Source organism: Narcine bancroftii, chromosome 3 (genome assembly GCF_036971445.1).
Source record: "Narcine bancroftii isolate sNarBan1 chromosome 3, sNarBan1.hap1, whole genome shotgun sequence".
NCBI lineage: Eukaryota > Metazoa > Chordata > Chondrichthyes > Torpediniformes > Narcinidae > Narcine > Narcine bancroftii.
In genome coordinates, this window is record NC_091471.1 from 333,311,733 (window position 1) to 333,338,064 (window position 26,332).

General features: G+C 42.4%; 2 protein-coding genes across 2 annotated transcripts in view; one reads left to right on the forward strand and one right to left on the reverse strand.

Moving 5' to 3' along the window:
* atp5pd (ATP synthase peripheral stalk subunit d) overlaps nt 1-26,332 on the reverse strand; it is a 414,254-nt gene that overhangs the window by 234,108 nt on the left and 153,814 nt on the right. The window lies entirely within an intron of this gene.
* LOC138756891 (proton channel OTOP3-like) overlaps nt 1-26,332 on the forward strand; it is a 43,545-nt gene that overhangs the window by 7,231 nt on the left and 9,982 nt on the right. Inside the window, exons 3-5 of the mRNA XM_069923283.1 lie at nt 9,929-10,348; nt 18,946-19,082; nt 22,508-22,566. Coding sequence (XP_069779384.1) covers nt 9,929-10,348; nt 18,946-19,082; nt 22,508-22,566 — 616 coding nt within the window. The remainder of the gene's footprint in view (nt 1-9,928; nt 10,349-18,945; nt 19,083-22,507; nt 22,567-26,332) is intronic.

Consider the following 26,332-nt stretch of genomic DNA (forward strand, 5'->3'; position numbering starts at 1 on the left):
TTTACTGAAAAAAGAAAAAAATAGATATAGCATTTGTGGAGGAAATGCATCTAACTGAAGTGGAACATAACAAATTAAAGAAAGACTGGGTAGGACACGTAGCGGCAGCATCATATAATTCAAAAGCTAGAGGTGTAGCTATATTAATTAATAAAAATGTTCCAATCAAAATAGAGGAGGAAATAATAGATCCAGGAGGGAGGTAAGTAATGATAAAGTGTCAGATATACTCAGAATTTTGGAATTTGCTCAATATATATGCACCTAATGAAGAGGATCAAAAGTTTATGTAAGATTTCTTTTTAAGATTGTAGATACACAAGGAAATATATTGATAGGAGGGGATTTTAACCTTAATTTGGATCCAAAGTTGGATAAAACTGGACAAAAATATTAGCAAAAATAATAAAGTGGCCAAATTTATGGTTAAATCAATGCAGGAAATGAAACTTATGGATATATGGAGGAGGCAACACCCAAGAGAGAAGGAATTGAATAATAATTCAAGTAGGCATACATAACACATACTCAAGGATTGATGTATTTTTGTTGTCAGCCCATATTCAAGGGAGAGTTAGGAAAACTGAATATAAAGCTAGACTACTATCAGATCATTCTCTCTGCTACCATCAGGAAAGAGGTACAGGTGCCTGAAGACTCTCACCACCAGGTTCAGGAACAGCTGCTATCGGACAAATCTATATTATGGGATGCAATGAAAGCCTTCATTAGAGGGCAGATAATAAGTTATGTAACTAAGATGAAAAAAGATTACAATCGGGAAATAGAGCGGTTGGAAAGGGAGATAGTAAGTACAGAAAAAGAACTAGTAAAAAGGGATGATATAAAGAAAAGGAGAGAATTGGCAGACAAAAAAATAAAATACGAAACATTACAAATGCACAAGGTGGAGAAGAACATAATGAAAATAAAACAAAAGTATTACGAACTGGGAGAAAAAAAAATTAGCCTGGCAACTTAAAACAGAACAAGCTAAAAGAACTGTATTGGCATCAAGGAAAAAGGACAAATAAATTACATATAATCCAATAGAGATTAATGAGAACTTTAAGGAATTTTATGAACAATTATACCAATCTGAGAACGAGGGGAAAGATGATAAAATCGAAGAGTTTTTAGCTAAAATTGAACTCCCAAAATTGCAAGAAGAGGAACAAAACAAACTGATAAAACCATTTGAAATAGAGGAAGTACAAGATATATTAAAAAGGATGCTGAACAATAAAACACCAATAGAATTCCCAATAGAATTCTATAAAACATTTAAAGAGTTATTAATTCCTCCTCTCCTGTAAATAATGAACCAGATTGAAGAAACACAAAACTTGCCATATTCACATAAGACAGCAATAATTACAGTAATACCAAAGAAAGGGAAGGCTCCATTAACACCTGCATCATATAGACCAATATCTCGACTCTTATAATTCAGATTATAAGATAATAGCGAAATTATTAGCAAATAGATTGGCCGATTTTGTACCTAAAATAGTAAAACAAGATCAAACTGGATTTATTAAGAAAAGACGAACAGTGGAAAATGTCTGTAAACTTATTAATCTAATTCATGCAGTTCAAGGAAATAAGAAACCAACAGTGGCTCTTGCTTTAGACACAGAAAAAGCCTTTGACAGAGTAGAATGGAATTATTTATTTAAAGTATTACAGAGGTTCAATCTACCAGAAAAGTGTATTATTTGGATTAAAGCATTATAATGGACCATTGACCAAGGTAACAGTAAATGGATATGTATTGAACCAACTTAAATTAAGTAGGTCAACTAGACAGGGGTGTCCATTATCCCCCTCATTGTTTGCCTTAGCAATAGAACCATTGGCAGAACTGATAAGAACAGAAAATAAAATAAAAGGGATAAAAATAAAGGAGAAGGGGTATAAAATCAGCTTATTTGCAGATGACATCATAGTATACCTAACAGAACCAGAAATATCAATAAAAGAATTACATAAGAAATTGAAGGGGTATGGAGAAATATCGGGGTGCAAGATCAATGCAAATAAAAGTGAAGTGATGCCAATGAGTTACGCAAACTATACAGAATTTAAAAAAGAATCACCGTTTAAATGGCAAACACAAGCAATCCAATACCTGGGTATTAGGTTAGATAATAACTTAAGCCACCTGTACAAATTAAATTATCAGCCACTAATAAAGAAATTCCAGGAAGACTTAGAACATTGGAAAGAATTACCGCTAATGTTGATAGGGAGGGTAAATTGCATTAAAATAAATGTCTTTCCAAGGATACAATACTTATTTCAATCATTGCCAATTCCCTTAATAGAGAAATTCTTTAATGAACTAAAGAGAATAATAAGGAAATTCTTATGGAAAGGGAGAAAACTGAGGATAGTGTTAGATAAATTAACAGAGAGGTATAACCAAGGTGGTTTGCAGTTACCAAACTTTAAAAATTATTACAGAGCTGGACAATTAAGGTATTTATCAGACTTTTACCAGACAAGGGAAAAACCAGACTGGACTAAGATAGAACTAGATAAAATAGGGGAGAAGGTACCAGAACATATATTTTATAAGTGGGATGAAAAGCTGGTGCAATATAAAAACTCATCAGTACTGTATCATTTACTTAATACATGGAAGAAGATCCACTTAGAAAGGAAAAAAATGAATTACCAAATACCAAAATTGTTATTGACACCCAACCCACTAATTCCTTTTACAATAGATAACCTTTCCTTTAGAGAATGGGAGAGAAAAGGAATCAAAAGAATAGAAAATTGTTTTTTGGGAAATTACTTATTAACATTTGAACAGTTTAAGTACAAATATGGAATAACTTATGGTATAATGTTTCCATATCATCAACTGAAAGCTTATTTAAAGGATAAATTTGGAAACAGACTGAGATTACCTGAAGGAAGCAGCTTTGAATGTGTGATTACAGACACAATGATAATTAAAAGATTTATAATGAACATGTACATCAAGCTGCAAGATAAGGAAAATGATGAAATAAGCTATAAACCTAAACAAAAGTGGGTAAAGGATTTAAACATAAAGAATGAAACATGGGAAAAGTTATGTTCTGGAACTATGAAGAATATAATAAACAGAAGGTTACGCATGATACAGTATAATTGGTTACACAGGTTATATATCACACCCCAAAAGTAAAAAAAATGGGACCCAACTATATCAGATAGATGTTTTCGCTGTAAGAAGGAAACGGGAACAACAGTACATGCAATTTGGGCATGTGAGAAAGTGAAAATGTTTTGGGAAGATCTAAATCAGGTATTAAATAAAATCACAAAAAATAACATAGCAAAAGATCCAGAGATCTTTCTTCTAAGTAATATAAGAAGTAAGGAATTAGGCCTCAAATTGGATAAAGCGCAAAAAAGATTCATTATGATAGCCTTAACAGTAGCAAAAAAATGTTAAATATCAACTTGGAAAATGGAAGAGAGCCTGAGAATACAGCAATGGTACATGGAAATGAATAAATGTATTCCATTGGAAAAAATAACATATAAATAACATAAAAGTCACAATGTTTCAACAAATTTGGGAACCATACATGGAACATATCAGAGAGGGCTTGTCTTGGACCTCCACCCCCTAAAATGATAAGAAGACAAAATGACTTGATCCAGTGTGTAAAAGTAGATGACACAATTTTCTTGTTTATTTTCATTGTGTGATGACACTGTTTAATGGTTTTATTGTATTGTATATGTTGAATATTTATTGGTTTTGGAGAGGGGGTGGGATGAGGGGAGGGAGGGAAAGGGGGAAAAAAGGGAGAAAATGTGACTGTGTATATTTAATGAGAAACGTTTGTATATATTTTGGTTGATATGGTTCACAGTGTGAAAAATAAAAAAATATAATTAAAAAAATGAGTCTCTGGTTGAGTTTGTTGTTGAGGAGTCTGATGGTGGAGGGGGAGCAGCTGTTCCTGAACCTGGTGGTGAGAGTCTTCAGGCACCTGTACCTCTTTCCTGATGGTAGCAGAGAGAACAGAGCGTATGCTGGGTGGTGTGGGGATTTGATGATTGCTGCTGCTCTCCAACAAAAGCTGTAGATCTTCTTGGCGGTGGGAGGGTTTTGCCCATGATGTACTGGGCTGTGTCCACTACCTTTTGAAGGGCTTTACACTCAGGGGTATTGGTGTCCAAATACCAGACCATGATGCAGCCGGTCAGCATACTTTCCACCATACATCAGTAGATATTTGCCAGGGTTTCTGATGTCATACCAAACCTCCGCAAACTCCTGAGGAAGTAGAGGCGCTGACGTGCTTTCTTCATGATGACATTCGTGGATTGGGTCCAGGAAAGGTCCTCCAAGGTATTGAATCCCAGGAATTTAAATTTGCTCATCCACTCCATCTCTGACCCCTCCCCCCCAACCCCAACCAATGTTCACTGGATAGTGCACCTCTGGTTTTCCCTTCCTGAAGTCCACAATCAGCTCCTTGGTTTTGGTGACATTGAGTGTGAGGTGGTTGTTAGTGCACCATTAAGCCAAGTTTTCAAACTCCATCCTGTTTTCTGACTCATCCCCTTCCTTTACACAACTCACTACCGTGGTATCGTCAGCAAATCTATACATGGTGTTGTCATCCTGAGCTACACAGTTAAAGGTGTAAAGCGAGTAGAGTGGGAGACCTAAGAACACAGCTCTGTGATTCTCTAATGCTGATGGAGATTGTAGAGAGATTGTGGTCTAGAGGTGAGGAAATCCATGATACAATTACACACTCGGGTGTTGAGTCCCAGCCCAGGACTTGGAGTTTGCTGATCAGTTTTGAGGGGTTTATGGTGTTAATTTCAGTCAATAAGGAGCATCTTGATGTATACGTCTTTGAATGTAGATCGTAACTTGGACAGCTCCAACTCTTACTTCAGAATGCTGTTCATTGACTTTAGTTCAATTCTGTGATTCCCTCCAAACTGATCGTCAAACTTTGTCAGCTTGGCATCAGCTCACCCCTCTGTCATTGGATCTTGGACTTTTGACTAGTCTGTTAAGTTAGATAATCTCTTCCATTCTTAGCTTGAACACTGCCATGCCCCAGGGCTGTGTGCTGAGCCCTCTCCTGTATTCCCTTTTCACCTATGACTGTGTTCTTGCACATGGTTCTAATTCCATTATCAAGTTCGCAGATGAAACACGGAGGTTGGCCTGATCAGAGGAGACAATGAGACAGCCTATAGGGACAAGGTCCAGCCTCTAGCCGCATGGTGTGCCGGCAACAACTTAGCACTTAACACTCAGAAGACCAAGGAGATCATTGTGGACTTCAGGCACGCTGGAAGCCACACTCATGCCCCTATTTATATCAATGGTGTTGTGGTGGAACATGTATCAAGCTTCATAATCCTTGGTGTCCGCATTACTGATAATCTCACCTGGTCCCTGAACTCCTCCGTCCTGATCAGCGCAACAGCACCTTTACTTCCTGCAGAGTCTGTTCACCTCTGTCCCAGAATATTGATGGATTTTTACCACTGAGAGCATGCTTTCCTACGGCATCTCAGTGTGGTGCACTCTCGTATTGGACCATAAAGTGCTTCAATGGGTGAAGAAAACTGCCTGGGATCCAGTTGCCCACCATTGAGAACATCTATCAGGAACACTGTCTGGGCAGGGCGAAGATGCATCTCACCCTAACTATGGACGTGTTACTCTTCTTCCATCTGGTAGGCGCTACAGGAGCCTTCGCTCTTGAACCTGTAGGCTCAAGAAGAGTTTTTGTCCCAAGGCTGTGACCCTGCTGAACCCAGTATCCCAGCGTGGAGTGGTCCTGCACTCATACTGTACTGCCAGTACTTTTATAATTGTTTGCTTGGTGAATGCACTTGTTTTTATTCACACATAATTATTTGTATATAGCACTATTTTTTAACTTCTGGTTGGATGCTAATTGTATCTCATTGCCTTTGTATTTTACTTGGCACAATGACAATAAAGTTGAATCTAATCTAATCTAGTAACAGCACAGGCCCTTCAGCCCTCAGTATTGTGCCAACCTATATATTCCTACCAAAAAACCCTTCCTACCTCATAACACTCCATTTTTTCTCCATCCTTCAGAGCCTGTCAAGGAGTCTCTTAAATGCCCCAAATGTTCCAGCCTCCACCACCATCCCTGGCAAGGCATTATAAGCTCCCACAACTCTCTATGTAAAAAAAAACTTACCCCTGATGTCTCCCCTAAAATTCCCTCCCTTCACTTTGTGTTTGCTGCCCGGGACTTAGGGTAGATGGTGTCTGCCGTAGAGTAGATGGTGTCTGCCGTAGACCTGTTGCTGCTGTAGATGGATTGGAATGGATCCAGGGCACCGCTCAGACAGATGCTGATATGCTTCCTTTGGCTTGGCTTCGCGGACAAAGATTTATGGAGGGGTAATGTCAAAGGGGGAGGACGTGGAGGGGGAGGACGTGGACATGTCCTCGGGCCTGCGCAAAGGAGCTTTTAGGTGGAGTGCAGTGTGCGCAGTACTGGCCCCACCCAAGCTGGCCAAGCAAGCTGGGACGTGGCAGCGAGGTCCTTGGGTCGTAGGTTTTATATTGGAGTGGCCTTCTCCTATGCAGGTTTCTTACCCGGGCTGGAGAGGCCTGCCTCCCCTCCTAGGTCGGACCATACCTGGTCGCAATCCAACCTGTCAATGGTGGTTGGGTCCTCTGAACGCCATAATCACGCTCCTAAACTGACTCTGAAAGTCAAGGCCTAGGAGGATCGGCACACAGAGGCCGTGCATAATTAATAACACTATATATATCATTATTTGTCTAGTAGCTATGCTGCCTCATTGAGCGGCGGCCCCGGCCCCGGTCCGGGCAGAGGGTAGACGGTGGCGGCCGATATGCTTCAACCCCATGTTAAATGACCATAGTCTTATCTCTCTGATAGAAACTTCTCTCTTTGATGGAAACCTCCCTCTCTCTGACGGTGTGACAAAGTATATAAATTTGTTTTTGGAAGATAAATTTGGAAAGGTTTGTTAGAGTAGGTCATGTACAAACACTTTAAAACAAATCTTATTTAAAATACTGGAGCTCTGTCCCATGCTAGAAATATCAGGACCTCAGGTTTACAAGAGCTTTGAAGAGTGCTCAAAAGACTTCATTCATGGATTGTTGTTTACAAAGGCAACAGATGAAAGATCTTGTTGAAGCCACAGATTGTCTGGAAGAGAACGTTGTTTTTAAGAGGGTCATGTGATCTTGCAAGCAGAGAGAGAGAGAGAGAGTCAAACACACAGATCACTTCCACAGTGTTACAGCCAGCAGAAGCAGCTGGGATTGGAACAGGATGAGCTGGCAAGCTTGTGGAAAGCCCCATTTTGTAAGATGGCCTTGTAGTTCATGTAAGAGGAGAGGACTGGCTGTCTAATGTTTCATTTGGAATAACAGAAACAGAAAGGAAGCCTGTGGTGTCCTGAAAGAAAGAGGTTATCATTTGAAGGGGGCAAGTTTTGTCAGCAAGACACTGAAGTGGATGGGTGTCCGTCGTACAACAAATCTCTCTCTGAAACCTGACAAGAACCTTCCTGAGTGGTAACCATTAATCTTTCAAGTGCCAAAGCCTGGTGAATGTTAAATTCCGTGCACAGTATAAGAATTGCCTGCAACCAGTGAACTGGAGGAATGAGAAGTGAGATTGGACTGTGAACCAAAGAACTTTTCTGAACTTGCACACACATGCGCTTAGAATTAGAAGGGGGTTAAGTTAGGTTAATTGTTAAAGTATGATTCTATTTTCATGTTTAAAGATAATTAAAAGCAGCTTTTGTCTTGGTGAATATCTATTGCTGCTGGGTTTATGGGTCCTTTGGGCTCGTAACAACAGAAACTTCCTTCTCTCTGTGATCATCGCTAGAAATGGAGTTTGCCTGTTGGAATCATCCCTTGGTCTCAGGAGAAACATAGAGTTTTGATCAAACAGAATATACCACAGCAAACCTGCACTCGGTGCCTCAGTCAAATGTCCTAATCAGATATTATGATAAGATTTGATTTATTGCCAATTCAAGGTGGAGTTATGAACTTCTGTTTCAGGCTGATTAATTAGGCTTAGGACATGAAGGGCTATACAGTGGGTGTGTTCTCCAGTGGAAATTCACTACCTTGAGCTTTCTACATTCCAATTATTGATCGACTGCTTCATTGATTGAATGATGACTGGCTGGTATGTGGGCAGTGGGGAGGTGCAGTCTTCACAACACTCCCAGGCTGCACAGGTGCATTTACATCGACCCCGGGCAGAGTGGAACAACTGGATGTGACCTTTCATCGAGCAGGTAAATTCAGACATTTTGCCGGGCTATGAATCTTTTTCTTGACTCATACCCCACGCCTAAAACGTTTGTTGATTTATGGCTCAATGCCTTGTTGGAGGTGTGGTGCCAGGCTGAGGTAGCCTCCTGTCTCCCCACTGACGTCTTGTCTGCTGCATAGCACTGCTCTCTTCCCATTCTCTGAGTGCGAGGTGTACTGCTCAGCTGGAGAAGTTTGGCAGGGTAGATGCAGTGTGTCGGAGAGCAGATGCAGGGTCACCGATTGGGGAGATGGTGGGCAATGTTTCCCTGGCAGATGTGGCAGTGAATGGTCCTCAACAAGTAGGAGGATAGAGAATGGATGGTGAATTCCCCACTCTGGTCCCAACTCCCCTCCAGGGGACTCCCACTGCTTGGCTCCCACCTGCTTATCCCACTCCACTGGATGAGAGACTTCTGATGAAGGACGTTCCCAGAGATCAAGCTGAGGTGCAAAGAGAGGGACATGGATGGGAAAATGTGGTCCCTCTGCTGGATCCGGGGTTTACAAACCAGGCTGGTAAGGATGGGGAGATCAAGGGTAACGAGGAGCTGGAATTATCTCCCTCAGAAGTTCCTCTGTCCTGAGGGGTGGAGATCGGTGTGACTTGGGGGGGACTAGGGGGAGATTGGTGTGACCTGGTGGAGGTCATTGTGACCTGGGTGGTGATCGGTGACCTGGGTGGTGATCGGTGTGACTGGGAGGAGGTCTGTGTGAGCTGGGTTGTGATCAGTGTCCTGGGGGGAGATGGGTGTGACTGGGGAAAGATGAGTGTGATCTGAATGGAGGTTGGTGTGATCTGGGTGAAGGTTGGTATGATCTGGATGGTGATCGGTGACCTGGGGGGAGATGGGTGTGACTGGGGAAAGATGGGTGTGACCTGGGGGGAGATGGGTGCAACCTGGGAAAGGTGGGTGCGACCTGGGGGGAGATGGATGTGACCTGGATGGAGGTTGGTGTGACCTGGGTGGAGATCGGAGTGACCTGGGTGGTGATCGGTAATCTGGGGGGAGGTGGGTGCGACCTGGGGGGAGGTGGGTGCGACCTGGGGGGAGGTGGGTGCGACCTGGGGGGGAGGTGGGTGCGACCTGGGGGGAGGTGGGTGCGACCTGGGGGGGGAGATGGGTGCGACCTGGGGGGTGGTCGGAGTGACCTGGGGGGATGTCGGAGTGACCTGGGGGGAGGTCGGAGTGACCTGGGGGGAGGTCGGAGTGACCTGGGTGGAGGTCGGAGTGACCTGGGTGGAGGTCGGAGTGACCTGGGTGGAGGTCGGAGTGACCTAGGTCGTGATCGGTAACCTGGAGGGAGATGGATGTGATTGGGGGGAGACCAGTGTGACCTGGGTGGAGGTCGTTGTGACCTGGGTTATCGGTGACCTGGGGGGTGATGGGTGTGACTGGGGAAAGACAGGTGTGACCAGGGAATGATGGTGCAACCTGGGGTGGAGATGGATGTGACCTGGATGGAGGTTGGTCTGACCTGGGTGGTAATCGGTGGGGGAGATGGGTGTGACCTGGGGGGGAGATGGGTGCGACCTCAGTGATGGGAAGGTGTGGAGATAGCTGAGTTGACCTTGTCTTGTGTGTCTGACAGCCTGGTCTAGGAGGACGATGGATATCACTGAACAGGAGGCTGATGTCGCCAGTTCTTCACCCAGCCGGACTGAGAGATGGGCCAGGGAAGATGGCCGGCAGCTCGCAGGAGTGGCTGTGCCGAGATGGGGCAGGAGAGAAGGCCAGCAGCCCGCTGGAACGGTTGTACAGGGTCAGCATGAGGAGGTGGCAGCAAAACGTAGTAGGCTGCTGTCCGCTCTCCTCGCCATCAACATCCTCTTCCTGGGAGCGGCCTTGGACTTGAGCTCAATCTTCAACCAGGCGGCAGTGTCGGGCACCAGTGTGCTGATCCTTTTGATGGTCCTGAGTGCCCTGTCAGTGGGCTGGATGCTGTGTCACCAGGTTGTGGGAGGCCTGGTCCCACACCGAGATCATCATGCCGGACCCATCTGGCTGAGAGGTCAGTGAGCGGTCGCTATGCAAGTGGTGCTGTTCAGCCCAGATAAAGGCCCTTCAATCCGTCCCCTCCATGCTGACCTTCCTGCCCATCTACTCTCTGCCATTATGACCGCCATGTTCTGCTGTCCGTTGCTCATTCAAGTTACCGTCTCGCGGTCTCTCATGGGGACTGGTCCTGTCTCCCCCACTGCCTGCAGCAGTGACTCCCAGACAGACTGGTGTCAGCCCTTCCCCTCACCATCAACCAGTGCCCCTTTGTTCACACTCTGACTATGGAGGAAATGATTCTGCCCTATCTGTGTCACATAATCTCAAGGCCTTGAGACATGGGAGAGGAATTAGGCCATTGGGCCCATCGAGACTGCTCTGCCATTCCACCATGACTGATTTACTATCTTTTCCAACCTTGTTCTCCCATCTTTTCCCCCTAACTCTTTTTTTTATTATAATTTTTTATTTTTCACACCATAAATCACATTAACCATGATACACATTTTTTCCTTTTCACACATATACAATGTCATTTTCTCCTCCCCTCCCACCCTCCCCACCTCCCCCCTCCCGTCCATTTAAGGTATAAAATCTAGGATACATTAAACCAGTCAGACAATGTTGTCATTCAATAAAAATACACCAGAAATTCCACTGAGTCCATTCTTTTCATTTCCTTTTCCTTCCGTTAACTTAGGTAGTGATTGTCCCCGGTAGGTTTTCGCTATTGTGTTTAATATAAGGCTCCCATATTTGTTTGAATATTTCAATATTATTTCTTAATCTATATGTTATTTTTCTAATGGAATACATTTATTCATTTCTATATACCATTGTTGTATTTTCAAATTATCTTCCAATTTCCAGGTTGACATAATACATTTTTTTGCTATGGCTAGAGCTATCTTAACAAATCTTTTTTGTGCATCCTCCAAATCAATTCCAAATTCTTTGTTTTTTATGTTACTTAGGAGAAAGATCTCTGGATTCTTTGGTATATTGTTTTCTGTTATTTTATTTAATATCTGATTGAGATCTTCCCAAAATTTTTCTACTTTTTCATATGTCCAGATTGCAATAATTGTTGTTCCCATTTCTTTTTTACATCGAAAACATCTATCAGATACTGTTGGGTCCCATTTATTTAACTTTTGAGGTGTAATGTATAGTCTGTGTAACCAGTTATATTGTATCATACGTAGCCTCGTATTTATTGTATTTCTCATCGTTCCAGAGCATAACTTCTCCCATGTTTCCTTTTTTATCTTTATATTTAAATCCTGTTCCCATTTTTGTTTAGTTTTACCATTTGTTTCCTCATTCTCCTTTTCTTGCAGTTTAATATACATATTTGTTATAAATCTTTTGATTATCATTGTATCTGTAATCACATATTCAAAGTTACTTCCCTCTGGCAAACTCAAACTGCTTCCTAATTTATCCTTCAAGTAGGATCTCAATTGGTAATATGCCAGTGCTGTATCTTGAGTTATATTGTATTTATCTTTCATTTGTTCAAAGGATAATAATCTATTTCCTGAAAAACAATTTTCTATTCTTTTGATCCCTTTTTTCTCCCATTCTCTAAAGGAAAGGTTATCTATTGTAAAAGGGAGTAACTTGTTTTGCGTCAATATTAGTTTTGGTAATTGATAATTTGTTTTATTTCTTTCTACATGAATCTTCTTCCAAATATTGAGTAGATGATGTAATACTGGAGAACTTCTATGTTGTACCAATTTTTCATCCCATTTATATAATATGTGTTCAGGTGTCTTTTCCCCTAATTTATCTAATTCTAATCTAGTCCAATCTGGCTTTTCCCTTGTTTGATAAAAATCTGATAGGTATCTTAATTGTGCGGCTCTATAATAATTTTTAAAGTTTGGCAGTTGTAAGCCTCCTTGTTTATACCATTCTGTTAATTTATCTAGTGCTATCCTCGGTTTCCCCCCTTTCCATAAAAATTTCCTTATTATTTTCTTTAACTCCTTGAAGAATTTCTCTGTCAGGTGTATTGGCAATGCCTGAAATAGGTATAATATCCTTGGAAAAATGTTCATTTTAATACAGTTTATCCTTCCTATTAGTATTAATGGTAAATCTTTCCAATGCTCTAAATCATCCTGTAATTTTTTCATTAGTGGATAATAATTGAGTTTATATAGTTGGCCGAGATTTTTGTTTATTTGTACACCTTGGTATCTTATTGCTTGCATTTGCCATCTAAATGGTGATTCTTTCTTAAATTTTGAGAAATCCGCCTCATTCATAGGCATTGCTTCACTTTTATTTACGTTGATCTTGTAACCCGACACTTCTCCATATTCCTTCAATTTCTTATATAATTCTTTTATTGATAGTTCTGGTTCTGTTAAGTATACTATAACATCATCCGCAAATAAACTGATTTTATATTCCTTGTCTTTTATTTTTATCCCTTTTATATTATTTTCTGTTCTTATCAATTCTGCTAGTGGTTCTATAGCTAACGCAAACAATAAAGGTGATAGTGGGCATCCCTGTCGTGTTGACCTGCTTAAGTTAAATTGCTTTGATACATGTCCATTTACTGTCACTTTCGCTAATGGTCCCTTATATAATGCTTTAATCCAATTAATATACTTCTCCGGTAAACTGAATTTTTGCAATACTTTGAACAAATAATTCCATTCTACTCTGTCAAAGGCCTTCTCTGCGTCTAAAGCAACTGCTACTGTTGGTGCTTTATTCCCTTCTACTGCATGAATTAAGTTAATAAATTTACAAATATTGTCTGTTGTGCGTCTTTTTTTGATAAATCCAGTTTGGTCTAGATTTACTATTTTCGGTACATACTCTGCTAATCTGTTTGCTAATAATTTAGCTATTATCTTATAATCTGTGTTAAGTAAAGATATTGGTCTATATGACGCTGGTGTGAGTGGATCTTTCCCTTGCTTTAGTATTACTGTAATTATTGCTGTTTTACATGAATCTGGTAAGCTTTGCGTTTTATCAATCTGGTCGATTACTTCCAGGAGGGGCGGAATTAATAAGTCTTTAAATGTTTTATAGAATTCTATTGGGAATCCATCCTCTCCTGGTGTCTTATTATTTGGTAATTTTTTTATTATCTCTTGTATTTCTACTATTCCAAATGGCTCTGTTAATTTATTTTGTTCCTCTATTTGTAGTTTTGGTAGTTCAATTTTAGTTAGAAATTCATCTATTTTCCCTTCTTTCCCTTCGTTTTCAGTTCGGTATAATTGTTCATAGAATTCTCTAAAGTTTTCCTTAATTTCTTTTGGATTATATGTAATTTGTTTATCTTTTTTCCTTGATGCCAATACCATTTTCTTAGCTTGTTCTGTCTTAAGCTGCCATGCTAGGATTTTGTGCGTTTTTTCACCTAGTTCATAATATTTCTGTTTTGTCTTCATTATATTTTTCTCCACCTTATATGTTTGTAGTGTTTCATATTTTATTTTTTTATCAGCCAATTCTCTTCTTTTAGTTATATCTTCCTTCATTACTAATTCTTTTTCTATATTTACTATTTCCCTTTCCAACTGCTCTGTTTCCTGATTATAGTCCTTCTTCATCTTGGTTACATAACTTATTATTTGCCCTCTAATGAATGCTTTCATTGCATCCCGTAGTATAAACTTATCTTCCACTGATTCCGTATTTATTTCAAAATACATTTTTATTTGTTTTTCAATAAATTCTCTAAAATCCTGCCTTTTAAGTAGCATGGAGTTTAATCTCCATCTATACATTCTTGGAGGGATGTCCTCTAACTCTATTGTCAATATCAAGGGTGAATGGTCCGATAATATTCTAGCTTTATATTCTGTTCTTCTTACTTTATCTTGCATACGAGCTGATAACAGGAATAGGTCTATTCTTGAGTATGTTTTATGTCTACCCGAATAATATGAATATTCCTTTTCCTTTGGGTGTTGTTTCCTCCATATATCCAAAAGTTGCATTTCTTCCATCGATTTAATTATAAATTTGGTTACTTTGTTCTTTCTGTTAATTTTTTTCCCAGTTTTGTCCATATTTGAATCCAAATTCAGGTTGAAATCCCCTCCTATTAATATGTTCCCTTGCGTATCTGCTATCTTCAAAAAGATATCTTGCATAAACTTTTGATCTTCTTCGTTAGGTGAATATACATTGAGTAGATTCCAAAACTCCGAATATATCTGACATTTTATCATTACATATCTCCCTGCTGGATCTATTATTTCCTCTTCTATTTTAAATGGCACATTTTTACTAATTAATATAGCTACTCCTCTTGCTTTTGAATTATACGATGCTGCTGTTACGTGTCCTACCCAATCTCTCTTTAATTTCTTATGCTCCAATTCAGTTAAATGTGTTTCTTGCACAAATGCTATATCAATTTTTTCTTTTTTCAGTAAATTTAGCAGTTTCTTCCTTTTAATTTGGTTATGTATTCCATTAATATTTAAAGTCATATAGTTCAACGTAGCCATTTTATACTTTGTTTATCTTCCCTTTCCGTTTCTCCATCATTACCTTTCCTTCTTATCCATTTCTGTTTTCTTGTTTTGAATCCTTTATAAGACAACATTCCTAAAACATCAAACATTTTCCTTATTCTCCTATTTAAAACTCCTTTAGCCCCAATCCCCCCTTCCCCTCCTGAGTTGTCCTTTGTCCCTTGTCGGACAACCACATCTCCCCTCTCCATTTGGATTTGCGAATTCACTCGCAAGCGTCAGCTGATTTTGCAGTGACCGTAACACCCCCCCACCCAGCCCCACCCCAGAAAAGATTTCACTTTTCATATGTGACAAAGGTCACTCTTTTAATTCACTCCTTATTCCCTCTATTCCTTTTCCTTCTCTTATTAATTCTTGTCTATACTATCTATATTTTCCTCTAAATACGGATACATTCATGTATGCACATTATACATATACACACATATACCTCTTTACCCACATACATATAAATCATGGTCATTTTTACTCTTATTACATGTCTTCATCTCTCTGTTTGTTTTGTAGTTGTTCTGCAAATTTCCTTGCTTCCTCTGGATCCGAGAATAGTTTTTTTCCATAAGATCGTTTTCGATGTTTTGAACTCCTTCCTCTTCTTCAGGAGTTCAAAACTTATGTCTTTTTAGTTCGCAGTCTTTTGTACTCTCGTTACACGTCTTCATCTCTCAGTCTATTTTGTAATTGTTCTGCAAATTTTCGTGCTTCCTCTGGATCCGAGAATAGTCTGTTTTGTTGTCTTGGAATAAATATTTTCAATACCGCTGGATGCTTTAGTATAAATTTATACCCTTTCTTCCATAAAATCGCCTTTGCTGTATTGAACTCCTTTCTCTTCTTCAGGAGTTCAAAACTTATATCTGGATAAATGAAGATTTTTTGCCCTTTGTACTCCAGTGGCTTATTGTCCTCTCTTACTTTTTCCATTGTTTTCTCCAGTACCTTTTCTCTTGTAGTATATCTTAGGAATTTTACTAAAATAGATCTTGGCTTTTGTTGTGATTGTGGTTTAAAGGCCAATGCTCTATGTGCCCTTTCTATTTCCATTTCTTGCTGTAGTTCTGGACATCCTAGGATCCTGGGGATCCAATCTTTCATAAACTCTCTCATATTCTTGCCTTCTTCATCTTCCTTAAGGCCCACTATCTTTATGTTATTTCTTCTGTTATAATTTTCCATTATATCTATTTTCTGAGCTAACAGTTCTTGTGTCTCTTTAACTTTTTTATTAGATTCCTCTAATTTCTTTTTTAAGTCCTCTACCTCCATTTCTACTGCTGCTTCTCGTTCTTGCACCTTGTCCATTCTTTTTCCCATTTCTGTTAAGGTCATATCTATTTTATTCATTTTCTCTTCTATATTGTTTATTCTTCTTCTTAAATCATTAAATTCTTGCGCTTGCCATTCTTTAAATGACTCCATGTATTCTTTAATAAGGGAAAGTATATCCTTTATCTTGCCTTTCCCTTCTTCTTCTATTTCACTGTACTCTTCCTCTTCTTCTTCCTCTGGGTTGGCCATCTGTTGATTCTTTGTTGCCCTTTTCTTCTCTTCTTTCTTGTTTCCATTGTCTTCTGTGTTCTTCTCTTGCTGCAGGTGTTCTGCAGCTGTCATTGCCGGCTGTGGAGATCGACTCCCCAGCTGGTCCCCCCTCCCGTCGGTGTGTTTTTTTTCATGCGCGGTTGCGCACTTTTACTCAGTGAGCCATTTTTGTAGTCCACTTTCTACCGACCTGAGGGAATGGGTTTCTCTCTCCACCGCGGGCCTCTTCGAACAGGTAAGGCCTTTTCCTTCATCTTCCGTTGTCTTCTCTTCCTCTCTTCTTACCGTTGGTTTTGACTTTTCTTTTTTGGTCGCCATCTTCTTTCCACCTTTATATTCACTTTACTTTGATTTTTATTTTTGTGCCTTTGTGTTTTGCTTTGTTTTTTCTGACTTTTCTGGAGAGGGCTGGAGTTCACCGTCCGGCCACTACTCCATCACGTGACTCCTGTTTCCCCCTAACTCTTGATTCACTTCTTAATCAATCTCTGCTGCTAATCTCCCCAATGACTTGGCCTCCCACGGCCACCCATGGCAACAAACTCCTTAGATTCACCAGCCTCTGGGAAAATAAACTCTTCCTCATCTCCATTTCAAAGGAAAGTTTTTGTATTCTGAGGCTGATCCCATACTCTTCCCCCCCCCCTCCCCCCCAGCCCCCCCACCACCATCTCCTCTCCACGTTCATGCGATCCAGCCCTTTTGGTATTTAGGCCACCCAATCATAACATTACAGATGCAGGTAAGGATGGATCAGCAGTTATCGTGGAGAACATTAACATGCACATAGATTGGGTGAATCAGGTTGGTCGAAGCAACCTTGAGGAGGACTTCATAGAATGCAGATCGGATGGCTTTCTTCAACAGCATGTTACTGAACCTACAAGGGAACATGCTATAGAACATAGAACAATACAGCCCAGAACAAGCCCTTCAGTTTTCAATGTTTTACCAATCCATATATTCCTTTATAAGTGGAAAAAAAGTACTAAACCCTCCCTACCCCATAATCTTCTATTTTCCGTTCATCCATGTGTCTGAGTCTCTTAAATGCCCTGAATGTTCCAGTCTCCACCATCGTCCCTGGCAAGACATTCCATGCCCCACAACTCTCTGTGTAAAAAAAACTTACCCCTGATGTCTCCCCTAAACTTCCTTCCCTTCACTTCCTCTGGTGTTTGCTATTCCCTCCCTGGGAAACAGGTGCTGGCCGTCCACCCTATCTATACCTCTCATAATCATAAACCTCTATTAGGTCTCCTCTCATCCTTCCACGCTCCAAAGAGGAAAGTCCCAGCTCTGCTAATCTTGCCTCATAAGACTTATTTTTCAATCCAGGCAACATCCTGGTAAGTCAAGTGTGGACCAGAACTGAACACAATCCTCCAACTGTGGACTCACCAGAGATTTGTAGAGATGCAACATGACCTCTCGACTCTTGAACTCAATCCCCCCATTAACGAAGCCCAACATCCAATAGACCTTCTTAACATCCTATCAACCCACGTGGTGACCTAGAGGGATGTATGGATTTGGTCCACAAGGTCCCTCTGTTCATCCACTCTCCTAATTAGCTGACCATTAACCCTGTACTCAGCCTTCTGGTTTGTCCTTCCAAAATACATCACCCCACATTTATCCAGATTGAACTCCGTCTGCCATTTTTCTGCCCAACTCTTGTAACCTTCGACCTCTGCTATAAGGGTAAAATTAGTGATCTTATAGTTAGGGATCCTCTTGGAAAGTGTGATAAATGAGTTTATCATACAAAACCAGGGGACATAGCCTGGGGAGGGGGGTGTGGGGGGGATGGGAGGTGTGTGGGGGAGAAATGGGTGAGTGGCTGTGGGGGGTGGCTGTGAGGGAAGTGTGGGGTCTTATGGGGGTGGGGGGTTGGTGTTGGGGCATACACCTCTCATTTTCTCAGTTTCACACTAATTCCCCCTGTGACCATCCCCCTTTTTACTCTTCCATGACCCTCTGTGACCCCCCGGTAACCCTCCTTGTGACCCCATAACCTTCCCTGTTACACCATGACCCTCCATTTATGACCCCTGTGATCCTCAACACATCACCCCCTTGATCCCTCGTGACTCTCCCCATGACCGTGACTCTCAGTGACCCTCCCCATGACCTTTCTGTGACCCCATGACCCTACCAGATGATTCTCATGATGCTCCTGTGACCACCCCCAGTGCCCCTCCACTATGACCCCCGTGATCCTCCCCAGTAACCCCCTATGACTCCTGAGTGACCCTCCCCCACTGAATCCCTGGTGATCCCCATGACCCTCCCTGTGACTCTACTCCCCCCCCCCCCCCCATCTCCTTGCTCTTGATCTGGGCTAACCGAGACACTGTGTCAGTGTCGTGAAGAAGGAAGGGCAGTGATGAGAGGGGTATTGCCTGGGGAATTCTCATGCTGTGGACCCAGCGTGAGGGTGGGGGAAATGCAGCAGGGGAACAGGAGCCGAACACTCACCCTCCGGCACCCACTGATTGGGTTCCTGTTGTGTCCCATTCTAACTGGCCGTGTTGTTTGACGGCAGGGGCAGTGCTGCTATTTGGAGCCTGCACACTCCTGCTCGATATTTTCAAGATGGGCTACTACATCGAGTACCGGCATGGGGCCTGCATGATCAAGGTGATTTACCCCATCGTGGAGGCAGTCTTCATCGGCACCCAGGTCAGCTTCCCTCCCGTCACTACTTGACGTTCAGTCTCAGACCCCATTCATTGTTCACCAACACCCTGGCATCGCTGTGGGACAGGACACTCACCCTCCTTGGTGTCTCTGCACCATTATGGGGAAAGGTGGGTGTGGGGAGAACACATACCGGGAACAGACATCTCACTATACACGGGAACACACACTGCATTGCACACAGGAACACAATCATCACACATGGGAACGCACACACCATATCTGGGAACACAAACCACACTGTACATGGGAACATGCACGTCACTACTCATGGGAACCCTCACTTCACTGTACATGGGAACACCTCACCGTACACAGGAACACATGCTGTACTGTACATGGGAACCCACACCTCACTGTACATGGGAGAACCTCACCGTACACAGGAACACATGCTGTACTGTACATGGGAACCCACACCTCACTGTACATGGGAGAACCTCATCGTACACAGGAACCCACACCTTACAGCCCATGGCTGGAACCTTGGTTGCCATTTTTACTTACTGTGGATGCTGTGTGACCAGCTGAGTTTCTCCAGCACGTGCACCAAACCCCAGCATCTGTTTAGATCGATGATCTTTCATTGAGTTGTAGAGATTTGGCAACAAAACAGGCCCTTCAGCCCAATGGCCCTGTGATACCCCAACCACTTCTATGACCAATGTTATCACAGCTCCAGCATCCTGGGTTCTAATATGCTGCTGTATGTGAGGGGTTTGCACATTCTGCCCAATGACGCATGGGTTTCCTCTGGCTGCTCGATATACATTAACGATCTGGAAGAGGGGACAGAGTGTGGTGCACCTATGTTTGTAGATGACACTAAATTGATTGGAAAAACAATTGTGCAGAGGATATGGAGAGTCTACAGAGAGACATAGAGAGGTTATTTAAATGGAAAGCGATTGCAGCATGCTGCCAGGCAGAAGGACTTGGGGATACTTGTGCATGAATCACAAAAGGTTGGTTTGCAGGTTGAGCAGGTTATCAAGAAGCCAAATGGAATGTTGGCCTTCATTGCTGGAGGGATGGAGTTTATTTGCCAGGAGATCACTGTACAAGGTGAGGCCACATCTGGAGAACTGCATGCAGTTCTGGTCTCCTTACTTGAAGATGGATGTACTGGCTTTGGAGGCGGTGCAGAGGGGGTTCACCAGGTTGATTCTAGAGATGAAGGGATTGGCTTATGATGAGAAATTGATGCTGGAATTTAGAATGAGAGGGGATCTTATAGAAATTATGAAAGGAATAGATAAGATAGAGGTAGGTAAGTTGTTTCCATCGGTGGGGGAGACCAGAACTAGGGGCATAGCCTCAAGATCCAGGGAGTAGATTTAGGATGAAGATGAGGAGGAACTACTTTTCCCAGAGTGGGGAATCTGTGGAATGTGCACCCCACTGAGGCAGTGGAGGCAACCTCAGTGAATATATTTAAGACAAGGTTGGATACATTTCTACATTGTAGGGAAAAGGGAGGTAGGTGGAGATGAGCCCATCATCAGATGAGCCGTGATCTCGTTGAATGGCAGAGCAGGCTCGACGGGCTGGTCAGCTGACTCTTGCTCCTGTTCCTTATGCTCTGCTATCCTCCCTCGGGATTAGGTTAATTGGTCATACGTGTATATGTAGGCAGCACGGCCTTGTGAGCTGGAAGGGCCAATTGCTTTACTACATCTCTAATTTTAAATAAATCTTTCCAGCTCTTTGTTCGAAGTCAACCACAGTGGATCATTGATCCACTTGTATCTGGGATGTGGGAGGAAACCAGAGCATCCAGGGAAATCAAGCCGGCCACAGGGAGAACATGCAAACTCCTCACAGAGTGGCCAAGGTTGGGATCAAACCCTGGACTGGTGTGACAGCAGCACTACCTGCTGTACGGTTGCTGGTTCTACAGAAGGCGGCTGCCTCTTGGCACAGCTGCCAGACAGATTGAGCCTATCCTCATCCTCTCCATGGATATCCATGGCATTCTGGACATCTGGAGGATGGGGAACGCTAATGGGGTGGTGTCTGATGCTGGGGATTGGATGGTTTGAAAGATGATCGGGGTAGTACTGTTACCACAAGGCTTTTTTTAGCACCAGCGATTGGGTCTGGGATTCAAATCCCACATTGTCTGTAAGGAGTTTGTACGTTCTCCCTCTGTGTGTATTTTCCCTGGTTTTCTCCCACCATTCAAAATGTACTGGGGGGGGGGGTGGGTTATAGGTCAATTGGATGTAATTGGGCAGCACAAGCTCTTGGGCCGAAATGGCCTGTTACCGTGGTGCATCAGCACGTTTGCAGATGACACTAAGATTGGAGGCATTTTAGACAGCGAAGGTTTTCAAAGTTTGCAGCTGGACCAGCTGGTGAAATGGGATGAAAAATAGCAGATGGAGTTAAGTGCAGACAAGTATGAGGTGTTGCATTTTGGAAGGACAAACCAAGAAAGGACATACATGGTAAACGATCAGGAACTGAGGAGTGGGGTAGAACTGAGGGATCTGGGAATACAGGCACATAATTCCCTGAAAGTGGTGTCACAGGTGGCCAGGGTCGTAAAGAGAGCTTTTAGCATCTTGGCCTTCAAATCAAAGTATTGAGTACAGGAGTTGGGAAGTTATGTTAAAGTTGTATAAGATATTGGTGAGGCCAAATTTGGAGTTTTATGTGCAGTTTTGGTCATCTAAATGCAGGAAAGATATCAATAAGATTTAAAGAGGGCAGAGAAGATTTACTAGGATGTTGCTCGGACTTCAGGAACTGAGTTACCGGGAAAGGTTAGGCTTTTATTCCCTGGAGCGAGGAAGAAGAATGAGGAGAGATTTGATAGAGGTATTTAAAATTATGAGGGGGATAGACAGAATAAATGTAGGTAGGCTGAGGGTAGATGAGATACAAACCAGACAATATGGGTTAAGGGTGAAAAGGGTTAGGGGGAACTTCTCACAGATAGTGGTGGGAGTGTGGAACGAGCTTCCAGCTGATGTGGTGAATGCAGATTTAATTTTAACATTTAAGAAAAATTTGGATGGGTCCATGGATGGGAGAGGTACGGAGAGTTATGGGCTGGGTGTAAGTCAGTGGGACTAGGCAAAAAAATGATTGGGCAGACTAGAAGGGCCGAAGGGGCCTGTTTCTGTAATGCTCTAAGGTTCTTTGTCTAAATATAAAAGTAAGAGTTGTGAAGATCTGGCAGTGAGACATAAGTGTGCACCTTCATCTGCTCCACACTGAAGGCAACATCTCTCCTCCGACTGAAGGGCCCTTTCCTACGCGACAAGACTCGATGACTGTAACTCAGCAGCTCAGTCAAAGTGAAGCAGCTCAGGAAAATAAGGTTCAGTCTGGAAAACCAGAAATGTAGAAACTTGTCCTGAGGTGCTAAGAGATTTACAATCATCTCTTCTTGCTTTCAGACATACTTCTTATGGTTTCATTCAAGAGATTGTCCTCATGTACACCAACATGCCACCAGGTAGGTGGGAAGAATACTTGGCTGGGGGGTGACTGATAATTCAGGGTGGAAGATGCACACTCCCTGTGACAGTGTGATGGTCCCTGGCCGTGTGTGGGTTCACACTCCTCGAGACAGTGTGTTGGTCCCCAGCCATATGCTGGGGTTCCATGCTTGCCACAACAGGGAGTGGCGTAACAGTCCCATGGAAGTTTTTTATGCAGGTGCCAGCAGGCACATAATCTCCTTTCCTCTCCTCGCCGCCTTCCGCAGGGACCACTTCCTCGTCCAATCCTCTCTCCACCAATCGACCCCTTGGTACATACCCTGCCACCACAGTAAGTGCCTCACATGCCCACACCTCCTCCCTCACCACCATTCAGGGCCCCAAACAATCCTTCCAAGTGAAGCGATACTTTACATGTGAATCTTCGAGGATCATCTGCTGCATTCGATGCTCCCGTTATGATCTCGTCTACAACAGGGAAACTGGGCGCAGAGTGGAAGATCCCTTCATTGAGCAGCCTGGCTCTGTTCACCGCAATAGTGTGGACCTCCCAGTGGCCACCCATTTAAATTCCCCATCTCATTCCCTTGCTGACATGTCTGTCCATTGTCTCATGCACTGCTAAACTGAGACCAACCACAAATTGGAGGAACACCTCATCTTCTATCTAGGCACCCTCCAATTGGATGGCATTAACATCAACTTCTCCGGTTTCCGTTAACTCCCTCCCCATCTCCTTCCCTCTAGTTCTCACTCTCTTCCCTTTTCCCTCAGTCTCCTTTCACAGTCATAATCAATTCTCCCCTTTCCTCTTATCATATCCAATTAATACCTTTTGTCTGTTGGTCTGGACCCCTCCCATCCCATTCTTTCCCCTTTCACTCCCAAGTCTTTAATTCAGACACCTGCCTGCTTTTTGCTTATACTTGAAGAAGGGCTCAGGCCTTTACCTCCTATGGACTGTCTGAGACTGACTGAGTTCCTCCAGCATTTACTCCTTTTTACTCAGCTCCACTTACCTGCACAAAAATATACTTGATGAGGCAACTTCCACTACTTCCTTGAGCAGAGAATTCCAGAGATTCACCAATCTCTAGGAAAAGCAGTTCCTCCTCATTTCCAGACTCAATCTTTTGCCTTGAAGCTTGAGGCTTGGTCCTCTGGTTCTAGTCTTCAAAAAAAAAACCTATCTCTTTCATTATTTTTTTCCATACGATCTCCTTTCATTCCAGTAACTATAGTGATTCAGTCTCTCCTCATAGGCCTACCCCCTTCATCTCTGGAACCAACCTGGTGAACTTTCTCTGCACCACCTCCAAAGTCAGTACATCCTTTTTTCAACTTAGGAGACCAGAACTGCACACAGTACTCCAGATGTGGTCTCACCAGTACCATGTACAGTTGCAGCAGAATTTCCCCACTCTTAAATTCAACCCCTTTAATAATGAAGGCTAATGTTCCATTTGCCTCCTTGCTAACCTGCTGCACCTGCAAACCAACCTTTTGCGATTCATGCACAAGCACTCCCAGGTCCTTCTGCATGCTTCAATCCATTTAAATAATAACCTGGTCTACTAGTCTTTCCTTCCAAAGTGGATAACCTCACATTTACCAACATTGTTCTCCGTCTGCCAGACCCATGCCCATTCACTGAACCAATCCACATCTCCCTGCAAACTCTCCACACCCACTGCACAATTAGATTTTCCACTCAATTTACTGCCATCAGCAAATTTAGAATCACTACACTTGGCTTCCTCTTCTAAACCATGAATGTACATTGTAAAGATTAGCAGGCCTAGCACCAATCAATGTGACATTTATCTCAACTCTCTGCCTTCTGACGGTTTATCAATCCTCTATCCATGTTATTACATTATCCATAAGGCAAGAACGCATGGAGTTGGGGCAATGTTTTTGTGAACCTTCTTGACGACCACCTGGAAATCCAAGTACATGTCTACCTGTTCCTCTCTATAACTGCACTCATTACATCTTCAAAGAACTCCAGTAAATGTATTAAGTAGTACCTGGCCTTCCTGAATCTATGCAGCATCTGCCTGATGGGATAATTTCTATCTAAATGTCTTGCTTTTTTTAAAATTTAGAGATACCGCCCGTTAACAGGCCTTTGCAGACCACGTCCCTGCCACCCAAATAGATCCATGTGACCAATTAACCTACTAACCCTATACGTCTTTGGAATGTGGGGGAAACTGGAGGACCCAGAAGAAACCCATACAGACATGGTACAACTCTTTGCAGACAGAGTGGGGAGGTTTCAAACCTGGGTCACTGGTGCTGGGATAGCATCGCACTAACCACAACACTAAACATGGCACCCGATTTCTTCCTCAGTGAAAGTTCCCTGACTACGGACGCTATCCACACTGGCCTGTAGTTACCTGCCTTTTTCGGATATCCTCTAGATAGTGGAGTTACATTTGCTTCTGATCCACTGGGACCTGTCCAGACCCAGAAAGGTTTGGGAACTGATCACCACACCTCTATTCCGTACCCCAAGTTGCATTTAATCTAGACCAGGAACTTTAGACGCACTCATTTACTCAGCATCTCATACGTGATAGCAATGACAGAGCTCCTCACCTCCCATCACATCCGTAACATCTCTTTGGCATGTTGGCTGTGTCCTCCCCCATTCAAGGCCTCAGCCATTTCCACATCACCCAGTTTTAATTCCCCCTTCTCATCCTCTAAGGGGCCTACATTGTCTTTAGCCACCCTTTTCCACTTTACATAATTATAAAAAAAACTTTTGCTATCTGTTTTTATATTTTGTCCCAGTTTCCCTTCATAATTGCACTTTTTAAAAAGTTTTTCCAACTCTTCCAGTTTCCCATTAGTTTTAATTTGATGTCTTCCTTTATTTCTTCAGTTATCCAAGGCTGGCTCTCTACACCCTTACTGTCTTTGCTCATAACTGGAATTTACTTTGTTGAACACTGAAATATCTCTTCTGAATTTTTCACTGTTCAACTGTCCCACCATAGAACTTGTGTTCCCAGTCTTCCCTGGCCAACTCCTCCCTCATCCTACTGTAGTATCCCTTGTTTAGACATAGCACTCTGGTTTTAGATAGACTGTTGCACCCTCCACTTGTACAAGAAATTCATATTTTTTCCGAGAGGATCTCCAACTGCAAGATTTTACCCGTCTCATCGCACGGGACCTTATCTAAGGTACCATGTTCCCTTGTAGGTTCAGTAACATGCTGTTTAAGAAAGTCATCAGGAAGTTCAAGATGGCCTCAATCAACTTGATTCACCCAGTCGATGTGGAAGTCCAAGTCCCCCATGACAATTGGCTTTCCATCAGATATACATGATCTACTAATTGTAGCATACACCAGACATTTCTTGGATTGCCTGTACCGCTGCAGGGTTATTTTTGGTGTCTGTGGACAACTCCCACTAGTGATTCGTTTTCCTTTACTCAGATTGATTCAAAATTTTGCTCCTGAGATCTATATTGCCTCTCACCTCGCTCTGATTTCACCTGTAATTAAGAGCGCTACCCCACCTCCTTCACTTCTTGCCTGTCTGTCTATATTACCCTAATACACTTGTATATTTAATTCCCAATGCTCTCCATCCTGCAACCATTTCTGTAATGGCCACTAAATCAAACCCCTGTGTACTGACTTGGGCCACAAGTCAAATACTCTGGGCATTCAGATAAAAAGCCCTTGCATCTTTTTGTGTCAATTGCATTTGACTTTTAATTGTTTTTTAATTTTTAAATTTAGACCTACAGCACAGT